Source organism: Ruditapes philippinarum, unplaced genomic scaffold (assembly GCF_026571515.1).
Source record: "Ruditapes philippinarum isolate M1 unplaced genomic scaffold, ASM2657151v2 ctg4325_1_1_1_1, whole genome shotgun sequence".
Lineage (NCBI taxonomy): Eukaryota > Metazoa > Mollusca > Bivalvia > Venerida > Veneridae > Ruditapes > Ruditapes philippinarum.
This window is the reverse complement of record NW_026864913.1, coordinates 46509-61852: the sequence shown is the minus strand read 5'-3', so window position 1 is coordinate 61852 and position 15344 is coordinate 46509. Positions and strand designations below refer to the sequence as shown.

General features: G+C 34.4%; 1 protein-coding gene across 1 annotated transcript; it reads right to left on the bottom strand.

The window, feature by feature from the left end:
* LOC132727251 (uncharacterized) lies at window positions 1–14617 on the bottom strand. Its single transcript, XM_060712673.1, is given in 6 exon segments — window positions 1–5059; window positions 5061–5237; window positions 9979–10154; window positions 10558–10955; window positions 13235–13463; window positions 14300–14617. Coding segments are annotated over 4 exon segments (756 nt in total). The 5' UTR covers window positions 10607–10955; window positions 13235–13463; window positions 14300–14617; the 3' UTR covers window positions 1–4705.
* Between the last annotated feature and the right edge of the window lie 727 nt (window positions 14618–15344).

Sequence of the window (15344 nt, the reverse complement as noted above, 5' to 3'; positions counted from 1 at the left end):
GGATGAAATTGGCTTAGTGGTTTATGAGGAGATGTCATTTGAAGCAAAATTTTACGGACGGACGACGGACGAAAAGCGATCACAAAAGCTTTGTGACAGGTGAGCTAAAAAAACAACAAAAATCAAAAACGCACAAGTAATATTATAGCAGAATTCAAAAGCACAAAATATTATGACTTAAAATATACTTTTCTTTTCATATTACCTCCATTTACATTCATAACATTACTATCCGCACATACATTCACTTTATGTTTTGTACAAAACTGATGATAATACTTTTATTAAGTCAATATTTGTGATGCTACATGCTAAATTTCTATGCTCTGCACGTTGTAGGTTGCAGGAAAAGATTTTGAAGACTTGTTAACGATATAAACCTTTTTACATGTAAATTGTAAGAAATCTACCCACTACCCCTCTATGTTAATAGCCATTTTTAATATCAGAGAAATTTTTGTAACTATAGCAGGTTCTCTTAGACAATGATACATACCAAATAACTAAAATCAAGGCATTGTAACTTTAGGTAAGTTTGTTTGTTTCATTTTACGCCTTTTCCAAACAGTATTTCAGTCATATAGGCCGGTAGTTCCTTAACCATCGTAGTTTCCTTTTTAAATGATCACTAGGTAATGGACAATATAAACCCCAGAAGCATGGTTTGTATAATTTTGTAGATGTCAACAAGCCAATGCTTCTTAAAAATATCTAAGCTTAAATATGAAATATAACATTTTTGGGCATATGAAAATGTGGTCTTATTACCTCCCCTTTTACAGCCTTTAAAATTCATACATTTAAAAAAGCAGTGGAAGTCATTGGATAAACTTTTTGCAACTTATTATATTGGTATTTCCTCCTTTGACCATATGTTTTGTTGTAATGTATAATAATACAGATACAGCGACTTCATATTTGACCTTCGATCATATCAGTTTTTAATTAGACAAAGACTGAGCACAATAAGGCAAAACAGATGTAGCGTTGTTAATTAACAACACATCATTCATGTCCGAAGTTTTAATTGCTTTTAAAACTTAATATTTTATAATTATCATATACAACTTGCTGTTATATAGTGAATTTACATATTTCAATTAATATCAGTTTTAATTAGTATGATATTTTTATTTCAAAATTATGAAATAATATAAACCTATCATCTCCTTAATAATTGTAATCTAACAGAAAACGATCTAAAAATATAAAGTTTGATATGAAAAAGAAAATGAAGTAATCGATTTTGGGGAATAAAGGGAGATAAAATACATATATATTGGGAGGAAACTATACATCGTAATATCCCTTTTAATCTAAACACTTATATAAGGATTTTAAATGAGGATTTTGAATGAGCACAGCGTCCCATTATGTTAAACATTTCTGCCATGTAGTTTCAATTTCCGTCCAAATGATCAAAAGGTACAGACCGGACATAAAAACTCCTAAAAAGTATATATATATAAACCAAGTATTTCCTGTGGTCGGCCCAATTTCGATCTCAGTAAGCCCGAACTTGTGGTTTGCACACCGTCCTATTATAAGTAATATTTTAACCAAAATGTTACAATTTAACACTTTAAAAGATACAGAACAAACACGAAATTTTGAAAATGATACAAAAGTGTGATCCTGAACTTGACCTCAGAAAGTTTTAACCTGCGCTTTGCACATTGTCTCATTATAGTTAACATTTCTGCAAAGTAGTTTCAATTTTCTTGTATCGGTTCAAAAGATAAGACCAGACACGACAACAAACTGCTAACAGACGGACAGACGACCAGCTGCATGCCATTTTACACGGAAAAGTTTTTGGGCTTATAAAATATTACTTCCCTTAAATATATAATTCCATTACAAAATGAAATTATTCTCTATAGGCGTGCATGTAGCTTAATAATATTATCGTGCCATGTATACTAACATCAAAAGGTAAAGAAAAGGTTATCAACAATTCTCAATGATTAGCCTTATGATCAGCTTACAAGTTTTGAAAAAAATAACAAGAGGCTAATGCAAGAAGATATCTTATTACAATTAACTATTTATTTCACAAACTGCTTTTCATATTTTCTCGCCCAAACACATTATCTAGGACAGATTATATGACCCAAGGCTGAAGACAAATAATCTATATAGTAAGACTATACAAATTATTTTCTGCAGGCTAGTACCAGCTTTTTAGATAAATGAATTTAAATTTTACAAATACACAGTTATACATGCCATAATTATGACTCTTGGAAACTGACTTACAGGAACGATCCAAAAGACATGTGTAATGTTTTTTTTTTCCTTTTACCGTCAGTTATTTTGAAAATTAATCCTGCGCGTAGGAATTTAGTAAGAAAGTCAATATTCATAATGGGCTATAATTCAATCAAAATAACGTCTTGCACTGGATATTTTAAGTGTGCAATAGGGAATAATTCAGTCAACATGCATGTCAGGGAACATTCAGGTATGAGCTTCAAGGAATATGTGAAGTATTGAATATTATTATGGCTATGAAGTCATTATAGAGTATTGCGTATAAATGTTAAGTTATAATAGCGAATTTACGACTTTATCTATCTATAATAAGTTGTTGATATGGTAAGAAGATGTAATAAAAGCTGCACACAAAACTTAAACCAAAACGGTAAAGAGAAGCCGTAGCCTGAGTGAGTAGAATATCCCTACTTCAATTCAAATTTTCAAGTCAAAAGCATATGTAGATGAATATTAAACATTCAAGAACTATTTATTTGAATGGTAAATATTTAATTGATTATAATAAAACGAAAACCAATGACGAAATTTGAATGCATTTTGAAATGTTTTTTTGTTTGGTTTTAAAAATACAATCAATGAAAACCTTGAATAATGTCCACGAATCCTTAAAGAAAGCCCAACACGGAAAATGTTGCAGGCTCGGTTTGAATGAGCCTACTGTCAATTGCAGCTACCGACCACGCCCCCTGGCACCGGCTTAAGCAGAACTCAACATTTAACATGAACTGGTACAATTTGGAATTTTGAAACATCCGTAGATGTATTCATATGGCGGTAATCATGGAACCTTGACACGTAAGTGCCATTCCATGGAAAGCGCCACATGGTCCCCAAATAAAAAAATGCGTGTGGCCTAAACGAGCAAACAATGGGCGGAACTAAATAAAATGGAATTTTGAAAGGGGATCAGAGGTTATGAAGCCTGCATATCACAAATAATACGTCAAAAGACAAATTTAAAAAGCAGGCCACATATCCTAAGGGTGATTCAACAGTATTCAAGTAAGGAATACTAGAACCACCCAACAAGAAAATAGCCGAATAGAAACAACTAAATTACCACAAGCACAACAATAATGTTGTGCTGAACGATTTAAGGATCGGAAATATAACATCTCTGATTGAATATACGGGGTGACTTTCACATGGCACAAACAACGCTGATGTTGCGATACAATATAGAGAAAATAAGAATCCCTAAAGAAAGCCCAACACGGCAGAACCGCCGTCTTCCTGTTAGCTAGCTGGATACCTTCTCCACATGAAATAATCCAAAGTACCCGACAGTTTGGAACCTTAAGCGAAGAGAGAGATATGTTTTGTAGTCGGCAACATTAACTACTCGTCCACCTTGGTTCAACATATAGGATACGTTATGTTTCATTTTTCCTTAGTACTAGTACTATAGATAAAGACGTTCTTTTACAAAGTCAAAACAGAACATATTGGTAAGAAAACTAGAATTGGTTTGGAAGATTTAAAGTTTATTGTTTATAATTTGGAATGTAGCTTCTCAAACGCAGAGTTATCTGTTGAAATGCTTGTTCTATTGAACTACCACTTTCTTTGACAGTGGTAGTTGTCGTGCTTGAATCTTCTTGTCGTGATTCAAAATGCATTGGGTTATCAACGTATTCGCGAAGCTCTTTCAAATTGCTGATATTCTCCAAATAACCATCTTTTCTCGACATTTCCTCTCCTCCGATCAACAAATCAATAAATTCTTGCACTGTTATGGGGTCGGGTCTCAAAGCAATTTCTTTTAGCCGTTCGTTACATTTTTCTCTCCGAGCCTTTGTTCATTTCTATCTACAATCTCCTTATGTGTCAATAACTTTCCTTCAGCTTCACAATATTTCTCTTTCATGTCAGCACAGGTTTTCTTTACCTTTATATATACATATTCATATCTAAAATCTTCTCTTTGGTGTATCTTGACATGACATTTTCCAGGACACACTTCACAAAAGCCCTCTGTATTCATAACCTTGCACATTGGTTTATCTTCACTATCATGGCACATACATTTCAAACTGCACTTTTTACAGTTTACGTCATTGCCACCTTTTGCAATTGACATTTTAATCTGTTTTGTTTCTTCAACTTCGTACTCAAAATGTCGATTTTCTTCTATCATTGACTTGTTTTCTCGAATTATTCTTTTCTCTTGCTGTAGAAAGTTATAAATTTTAAGGCCCACATCAAATAGATAAATACAGAATCCCTAAAGAAAGCCCAACACGGCAAAATTGAAAATGTTGCAGGCTCGGTTTGATTGAGCCTGTTCATGAACGGTAATGGAAAGTGCAAGTTACCGTCCACGCCCCTAGCACCGGCTTTAGCAGAATCAGAAGCAGAAGACTGTCCTTCAGATTTTGAAAATTAGCTTGTAGGCAGAACCTTTCACGAAGTACATCATTAGACATTTTTAGACTTTTTGATTGAAGCTGATCAAAGTGTTAAAAAATACATTGAAACTTTTTTGTCCCATATTCCAAAAGAAAACATCAAAATCAGATTCAACTTTATCCTCGTCAGATTTGAGTAATAGACAAGAGTTGTTAAATGGAAATGGTTTTCCAAAAGGAAGTCCGCTATGTTGTAATGCAGCCAAGACAGGCGGAGTACCGCCATCGGCAAAGGTTATGACAGAGCATACATTGCTTTCTATGTCTCTTCCAAAAAATGACATAATTGGCTGAAAAATGTAGGTCTGTAAAGGTGTAAGACGTGCATCTGGTGCTTTATTCAGGAAGCAGACTGCATCAATAAAAGTGATACCATTTGGCTCACTTTCTGAGAAAAAGAGCACGAATGTGATCAATTATTTCCTGATCTCTTTTCAATCCACGTGTATCACCGAATCCTGGTGTATCGATAACATGCAGTTGATAATTCAAACGGCATCCCTTTTCCGGATTTATTGTGAACCATTTAATGTATTTTGTTTGAGAAATCGCCTGAAATACAAAATAAATATTTCAAAAGAAACATTTTGTTTCCATGCACCCAATTTATACGTTCAAATAACAACATTTAAAACTAAAAAAACAACAACTGTTTCCTCTGTACAATTATAATCAACATTATTTCATCAGACATTAAATCATGAGTGAATAGTAATGACAAACAAGATAAGATACAACTGTTTTGCACATATCTTTATTTATTTAAAACAAACTGTTTTCATTAAAATATAATAAGTACGTATACTGAGCCAAAATAAAAACTGAACTTGACACTCGGTATTGTTTCATTATTAGTTGACTTTAGTTATATGCTTTGCACAAGACACCTGCACATCAGCAGGAAATGAAAACACGTTAAACCGTTAACAAAAATCTGGAAAAAGTGATCCCTCGGAAGCATTAATCATAACAAAGTTACAAGAGAATTGCAAACTCGGTTTGATTGAGTCTGTACATGAGGGATAAAGAATACGTTTAACATCCCTCACGCCCCCTAGCACCGGCTTGAGCGGTACTCAATTCAAAACACTTAATAGTGCTGGATTCAATGAGACCGAAGGACCAGAAAAATATAACAACACTGAAGTTAACAAAGTTAATGATTGGGACTACCCTACAAATAGCTTAAGGTCTTCAGCGTGCACGTTTATATACTATGACATGACGTGAACGCTGAAGATAACCCCGTAGGGAAAGTCCACCAATAATCGTGCCAGGAATCTGACACGCTCGTATTTATTCATCGAACATGCCATGAAGTATAGCGAAGCATACCTTGATAAAACTACATATAATCTGTTGATAAGCCAAGGATGGACAAATAAAAATCTTATTACAAACATAAACTACCTAATAGTTTCCGACAGGTAAAAATTTCGGCACTTGGCCGCCATATTGCCAAAATGTTTGATCACGTGATTACGAGATTGACCTTTATGAACCCATGTGCCTCCGATATTTTTATAAATTACTTTTTTTAAAGATATTGAAAAGGGTGATTTACTGACATTTATATTCAATAAAATCATATTTAAGTACTAAGAAATTAATGAAAATAAATAAAAACATTATCTTGAATAAAAATATCAAAATCATGTCAACAAAATGTTCTAAATATAGTACACGACTTTATTCAAGTCTGTTCCCGCGAATGACGTCATACGAGGTCTCGCGTGGCACCTGAATGTCATGGCCGACTATAGTCGGCGAAAATCGATGTTTTACAGTTAAATAGGCAATTTTATAATGACAGTATTAATATTTTGATACTTGAATTGGTATAGAACGATATTAAAATAATTGTTTTATCGTAAAATGCACAAGAATTGATTGGGTCAAGTGTCTTTGCAAGTGAAAAACAAGAATAAATCAACTTATGTTATTCTGGTTAGGTTTCGTAACGGGTCTAATCCAAAACTTTAATGCCGCATCAGATGAAAAACAAAAATGTTGAATAGCGGCTTATAAAGTTTTGGAAGCCAGAACTACCCTACAAAATGAAGTTCACGAAATGAAGAATAGTGGGAGCGAGGTGTTCAGTAACGATTGTGTCTACCAAGCGTCTTGTTCAGCCACACAACGTATTCGTATGGTAATCTGAACGTTTGTGAACTCTGCCCGAGGAAGACGTTGTCAGTGTTCACGTTTAAGAGCTTGCAACGTCTTTTGTGGATTGACACGTTGATGAATACGTCAGCCTAGCTCAACTTAGGTGTTTAGATGTGTTCGATCGGATTAAGCTTTGCGACGGCATTTCACAGAAAAATGTGCGTAATAGTTGATTGAGTCAAGGGCTATGTCCCTGAATAAACGGGAGCAGCACTGGTTGCAAAATCTGATACCTATACTGGACAGCAGTTAAGTTCCCTGTAAGAAGAAATATGAAGGCATAAATCAGCCTCAAACCCTGACACTGTCAACACCAAATCGGTCAAATCAGACTTGTGTGTGACGTTCAACTCGCCTGCGATACAGACGGAACAAACCATTAGTAAATCTCAAGGTGAATCGCCTCTCTTCACTTAAGACAATCACATTCCACTGCCTTTGATTAAACCTTAAGAAACTTGTGATAAAAAAGTCTGTTTCCGCGATAAAGAAGTGTTAAAATAAAAAAAAAAAAATTCTGACAGTTTGTGCTGTTATACTTTCAGCAAACAGTGTCCTCTTTTTATATGCCCGAATGAAATTCGGGCATTTTATGTTATACTCCCTGGCGTCCGTCCGTCCGTCTATCCATTAGCAATTTGGTTTCCGGAGCATAACTTAAGTTCCATTTGGCCCACAATATTCAAACTTCATAGGATGATTGTCCATATTAGGTAGAATACCCCTATTGATTTTGGGGTCACAAGGTCAAAGGTCAAGGTCACTATGACCTTAAAACTGAAAACAGTTTCAGGAGCATAACTTAAAGTCCCATTTGGCCCACAGTGTTTAAACTTCATAGGATGATTGTCCATATTGGGTAGAAGACCCCTATTGATTTTGGGGTCACAAGTTTAAAGGTCACTTTGACCTTAAAACTGAAAACAGTTTCCGGCGCATAACTAAAATCCCATTTGGCCCAAAGTGTTCAAACTTCATAGGATGATTGTCCATATTGGATAAAAGAACCCTATTGATTTTGGGGTCACAAGGTCAAAGGTCAATGACACTATGACCTTAAAACTGAAAACAGTTTCTGAAGCATAACTTAAGTCCAATTTAGCCCACAGTATTCAAACTTCATAGGATAATTGTCCATATTGGGTAAAAGACCCCTATTGATTTTGGGGTCACAAGGTCAAAGGTCAAGGTCACTATTACCTTAAAACTGAAAACAGTTTCCAGGGCATAATTTAAAATTCCATTTGGCCCACAGTATTCAAACATCAAAGGATGATTGTCTATATTGGGTAGAAGACCCCTATTGATTTTGGAGTCACAAGGTCAAAGGTCAAGGTCACTATTACTTTGAAATTTAAAACAGTTTCTTGAGCATAACTTAAGTTCCATTTGGCCCACAATATTCAAACTACATAGGACAATTGTCAATATTTGGTAGAAAACCCCTATTGATTTTTGGGTCACAAGGTCAAAGGTCAAAGTCACTATTACCTTAAAACTGAAAACAGTTTTCGGAACATAACTTAAGTTTCATTTGGCCCACAGTGTTAAAACTTTGTAGATGATTGTCCATATTGGGTAGAGGACCCATATTGATTTTGGGGTCACAAGGTCAAAGGTCATGGTCACTATTACTTCAAAACTGAAAAAAGTTTCCGGGGTATAACGTAAGTTCCATTTGGCCCACAATATTCAAACTTCATAGGATGATTGTCCACATTAGGTAGAAGACCCCTATTGATTTTGGGGTCACAAGGTCAAAGGTCAAGGTCACTATTACCTTAAAACTGAAAACAGTTTTCGGAACATAACTTTAGTTTCATTTGGCCCACAGTGTTCAAACTTCATTGGATGATTGTCCATATTGGGTAGAGGACCCTATTGATTTTGGGGTCACAAGGTCAAAGGTCATGGTCACTATTACTTCAAAACTGAAAAAAGTTTCCGGGGCATAACTTAAGTTCCATTTGGCCCACAATATTCAAACTTCATAGGATGATTGTTATTTGAAGGAGGTAATACTTTATTTAATTCCAATGTCTTACAAATGCTTCATCTTTACTAAAAAAATCACTTTCGGGCATATAAGGCTCCGCCCAGCGGTACAATTGTTGGAAGTTGCAATAACAAATCGACGATGACCTACTCGTATTGCCTAATCAACTCAGTGTGACGACACACTTTACGCTCCTGAGTGAGCGAGAATACAGTTTAGTTTTTTTTAAGATCACGAGATGATATAAAATAATCATCTTACACAACAAACAAACACTTTTCCTTTTTATTTTATCCTTAATATCAAATCTGTTTTCCCCACTGGTAGCCCTCAAGTTCAGACGAATTTCTCATTGAACTAAAAACATAAGTTAAATGGTGATGATATTTTTTTATTAAAAAATATGAATGGTCGCTTGTTTAAATAATTAAAACAAATTCTAGAACAAGAAAAAGTGAAACCATGCCGAGATTATTTCCGTCATTTTCGGCGGAAGTTTATATTTGACTATGTGTGTGTTTCACGTGACGAAAAAAATGTGTTTGATTCAGAGGGATTTCATTTGAATTTGTTAGTCATTAACATCTATTATTAATAAAGAACACTTATTTGAGGTGTGTTACAGACAATAAATAATTGTTGACAGGTGTGTAAACATTTAAAAAAACGACTAGGAATTGGGAAAACATGGACTTTTTGAAAGACTGTCTAGCGAACGTTGGTTGTTAACTTATTCTTCGGGACGGTGACAGTCATTGCATTTCGCATTGAATTAAGCAGATTTGCTCGTAGGATACTTACATATGCACAGATGTCATCAAGAGCAGTTTTTGCATGTGGAAGGAAGTGTATTTTTTAGACTGTAAAAACACTTAACTTCACCTAGGATGTCAACATAATTTTGGGTGAGCACGTGCATTTTTCTTGTTTGTCATCTTGCAGGGCTACACCGTCATAAAATGCACTTGACAACACTTTCAAGAAATTCACCAAAGTACAACTTTTGCATTAAAAATATCAGTGCCAAATTTCCATTTTAGCTCAGTATACTTATAAGTGGATTTCAAATATTGTGAAAAAATATACTTCATGTTCATGCTATCACTACATTTTCAATAGAAAAACTACCTCGTTCACATTTTTCTCATCCTCTACATTGGCCACCGTAAATCTGAACGGATCTTCCCATGTTACACCTAAAATATAGTTTACGATACCATCTACAAACGTACTCTTTCCTGTTCCAGTTGCACCAACTAAAAGTATTGTTTTTGATTCAACATATCCGTCTGAATGTGGATTTCCTACAATGTGATAGAAAAAAATTGATGAAGAGTGTAATACTATATGAAATCTAATAGTTTAAGTAACATTTAGCTTCAAATTGAATTTCTTATAAAAGAACTGCAAAACATATTGTGTTTTCCAACACAATACTTTTTCACTACAAATTTACTAATGTCAAAGAAGTAAAACAAAAGAAGAAAAAAATGGTGGGATAGATTTGTGGTATTTTAATATGGGGCTTAATGAATCTTTTATGAACATATAATACAAAACAGAGTTGCCTTTGATTTGAATATCAAAATAAATATAACTGTACATCAAGTGTAGTTAGGGTTTGCTGGTATATGTTAATATTATTTTGTTGTCCTTACTTTCATTTTACTGTCTTCGTTTGGCATGTATTTCAAATAAGAGTCTTACCAAAAGTATATCTTTTTGCACGGGCCCTGCTATTTTCCACTGCTTTCATTTCAGTAAAGGGCAACGAATATATAGATAATGATCCTATCGTCTGCTTGGGAATCAAAGTCTCTGTTAGGCTTAATGCAAGTGAAGGTAGTGTTTGAATTTCCTCACTTTCACCATCTTCATGTATAACTTTCACACGAAATATATATATCGTATTCGGCTGCAGACCAGAAATTGTGGCAACTGGTACGGTGTATTCACATTCATCAACTTTCCATTTTCTGTTCTTGCTGACATCCTTGAACGTTATCTGGTAGTAATCTTCTTCTTTTAACTTGGGTGGCGGCTCCTATATCAGTAGTATTGAATCATGATCAAATTTTCCTGCCAAAGGTTTTTCCAGGGTGATTCTAAGATAAATATGTACATACATGAGTTTATTTGTTGATGTCTTAATTATGAATGTTGTCTCAATGTTATACGTACATACGCATATTAAATTTATTTTGTAGTATATATAATAAGATATGTCTAAAAAAAATCATGTTTAGTACAATTATGACTTATGTTTTACTTATCTACTTCAAAATTGAAAGGTAAAACATAAAATAGTTATTTTTATTCATAATATATTTTAATAGTAATAGGATTTAGTGCACAGTCTTACATTTTCAATATGTGTTTGCGTTAAATGAGCATTAGATGCATCTAACTAAAGTTCAATGTCATTTTCTTCATTTTAGTCTGAATGCTTACAAAATGTTTAATTCGTAAACTACATGTATAAATAATACAATGCTTAAATGAAAAACAGTCAAGTGTTTCATTTTTCATGATTGTCGTAATCTTTTGAAGTTAGGATATATCTAATGAAATGTATTGCAAAAAGCTTGAAATGGAAATCTTGCCATTAAGTATGTATTTATTCGCTATTGTAAGTTATTTCACGAGCAAATAATAATAATATAACATCTAAAACATTCCTTTGTTTACTTTCGGTTAATTCATTTCATAATATTATGCGACTCAATACGAAATTTAATGGAATTTCACGAAACATTTCTGTTCCCTTTTCTGTTTAAGTAAATAGTGTAAATATTCATAAAAATATGTCGTTTTTAATTTTAACTTCAATCAGATGAAGATACGCCTGTTATCATTTAATGAACAGGTAATTTACGTTCTGTTAATTTCCAGCCTCTTGCAAGACGTGCAAGCAAACCAACGAAGAATTATATTTGGATGTTGTGAGTGATAGGTACGAGGATTAATCAAAAAGTTCTTGGCCCGATGTACTTCCGGTAGTCAGAGAACCAATCTAATGGCCTAACTTTTCGATATAATCGCCCTCTATATCAATGCACTTTGCCCACCTGTGCTCTAACTTGTTCAACCCTTCAAAACCATGAAAATAGAATTCTCTATTTTGTTCCTTGAAGAACTAATTGGCAGCCTCCATGACACCTTCATTCCTTCCAAAACCTCTACCACGAAGCTTGATTTTCAGTTTCGGAAACAGGTAGAAGTCAGAGGGGCCCAAGTCCGGAGAATATGGGAGATGGGAAAAAATTTCAAAGCCGCAGTCAGTTGCAGCAGCAAATGCAACTTGGGATGTGTGAGCTGGGGCATTGTCGTGCAGAAGCAGAACGCCTTGAGTCAGTTTGCCCCTCCTTTTACGCGCGATTTCTTGACACAGACGTCTGAAATCGTCTGCATAGTACGTCCCGTTATGGAACGACCTTGCTCAAGATAGTAAATTATGATTATCCCCTGACAATCTTAAAAAATTGAAGCCATTATCTTCCCAGCTGATGGCACCCTCTTGAATTTCTTCGGATGGGTGAGCCAGGGTACTTTCACTGCATGCTCTGTTTTTTTTATTCTGGATCGAAGTGATGGACCAAAGATTCATCATGTGTTACGATCCGGTAAATTAAATCAGGTTCATCCTCGTAGCGAGACAAAATATATCTTGAAATGTCAAGCCTGGTCCCTTTCTGATCGTCATTCAACTGTCTGGGGACCCATCTAGCTAAAACCTTTGACATGCCATAGACATCAGTCAGAATTGCCTGAACTGAACCAAAGCTTAAACTCACTTTCCTAGCAATGCTTAGCAGGTCTCGCTATCTGTCGCACATAACCAGAGCGTGCACAGCTCCGGCAGTTTCATCGTTGGTGGCCTCTTTTGGCCGCACAGGTCGCTCATCATCTCCAATGCTTTCCTTGCCCCTCTTAAATTCAACAGCCCATTTTTTCACAGTGCTATAGGAAGGGGACTCCTTCCCAAGTATATCCATGTGAGGTCTTCGTTTTCTTACAGAGGTACTTAATGACGGCTCTGATTTAAACTTTCTCCATTTGGTCTAAATTACACACCCCTCTACTGATCAAAGTGTGTTTAATGTTACTTAATCTGTATAAAACCGTGTGTAACTCGGTCAGTAATCTTCAATAAGATATCGGTATCGACGTATAGTGTGTAAATGTCAGTATAGTGACTAGAAGTACATCGGGCCGAGAACTTTTTGATCATACCTCGTAGGTTTTGGTAAAGAAAATAAACTGCTCATAACAAATTCTTGACACATATGAGTGCACATATCTGTAAAAATAACCGTGTCAATCTGTATATAACACATCATTGCAATTTCTTCGTTTGAAATGTACTAATAAAATATGACAATACCTCTGGTACCAGGTCAATCATTTCTTTTAATACATGTTCCATTGACACCTTCATTTTCCTGTGATAGTGCGCACAATCTAAACAAAGAAGTTCTTCACACATCAGACAGTATGCAACCGCTTTTCTTTTGGCATCATCCACTAAGCACGCGTCACAAAAACATATCTGTTTGGTTGATCTTGTGAATGAAACTCATCTGTATTTCTTGGTCTCACGGCCATCATGAAATCTAAACACAAATATCAACTCGTACATGAACACCCTTTTAGTCATAATGATTTCTAATTATATGTCAACATAGGAAATTAACTTAGCTTAATTCTATATATCACAATTGCATTTTCGTGACAGCTTAACTTCAGTATTGTTGTGTAATGTCTATGGTTTTCAGTTTAAAGTACCTGCCAAATGAATTAGAATACTTTAATTGTTAAATTATAACAAATGTATAGAGCATTTGGATAGCAAGACACATGTATAGAGTTGTCATTGAGGTATCCCATTATTTGTGCTTTCTTCCGTTCAGGATAGGAGGAACCAATAGAAAAATCATATCTTACTTTTTATCAATTTCATTTTTAAAATGGCAACTCATTTTGTTAATCAATTTACTGTTTATCAATTCAATTTTGTTTTTTATGACTCTCAGTTACAAGCATCAAAATGTTAGAACCATCTGCATGTAACACGTTTACAATAAATTTTATTGCAAACATCAATAAATATATGTCATTAATATAATGACATCTGACAAAAAGCATAAACATAAACAATGGCATCTGACAAAAATATAAACCAGTAACATGATACAAAAATGTATAACACATAAACAAAGAGTGTGATAAAGATAACAAATTTAAAAAGAGGATAAATAGATGGAGAAAGTTATTTGAGGCAAATGATAATTATTTTTACAAAAAATGCCAAATCTTGTTAATTCTGTAAAATAAATTCTTTTGCCACTATTCGTAAGTATAGAATATTAAATTGCTAAAGAAATTTATAGCTTTATATAATGGCTGACAAGTCGCTTACATAAAGAAAACAAATATATAAATAAATTACTTATTTCGTCTTAGGCACCAAGGGCAGTCGACATCTTAACCACTTCGTGTCCTGTTATTTGAATAAGTTGCTACAAAAAGCACATGGCATGAATTCAATGAAATGTACGACACACCTTTGATGCAAAATTACCACTACAACCATGTATACAAAGTTTGAATTTCTCCGATAACAAACACCATATAAAATACAAAAAAATATGTATTCAAGTAAAAAAATCCTCTCTCGCACATTGGTTTAAAGCATGTTTAGCATACTTATTTCAATTTGACAAAGAAAGAAATGAACACCCTTTCATAAAGTCGGTAATGCGTATATTGATCATGTGTACTTTGCGTGACGAGGTCAGGTTACGAGGAGTGTCTTATCAAGTTTAAGGATTACATCTCCCTTGAAAAAGTTTTACACATCATTCGAACACTGAATTCCTTATCAGTTACAAATTATTCATCATTTTAGTGATTAGCCTGTCCATGCTCTGCCTTGTGCCATGTCCTGTTTTTGTTTGGGGTCCGCCAGACGTGCACGCCTCGGGAGGAATTTCGATCAGTCGAGCATTATCGGATATTTCCCTTATATAATCAAAGAAGGCCGAAAGCGTGATACATTTCACAGTAGGTACACTCGCCGTTCTTATTTCCTCCCTCCGTATTTGCAATTGGCGACGCTATTTTGTTTAAAAATCTGATAAATAAAAACAACTCTTTGTTATATTTCGCTCTGACAACTATCTAGAATGATAGAAAATGGTCTGACAAAGAAAATAAACCCGAACACCAATATCTTTTATTCAGCCATTAACGCTGTATAGACGTTTGAAGTGTTGTTAACGTGACGTAACAATGCAGCGCCAAACAGCGCGTGCAAAAACGGTAAAAAATTCGCTATTTCAATGTTGCAAAACGGTTGAATATCACTTTTCGTTGACTATAAATACTTTGTATTTCGCTTGAAAATATAAAAAGAAAGAAAATAAACACAAACATACTTTATCAGCGTTTTCAAAATTGTTATTCTCAAAATGTTTGTGCAAACGGTAGTTTTA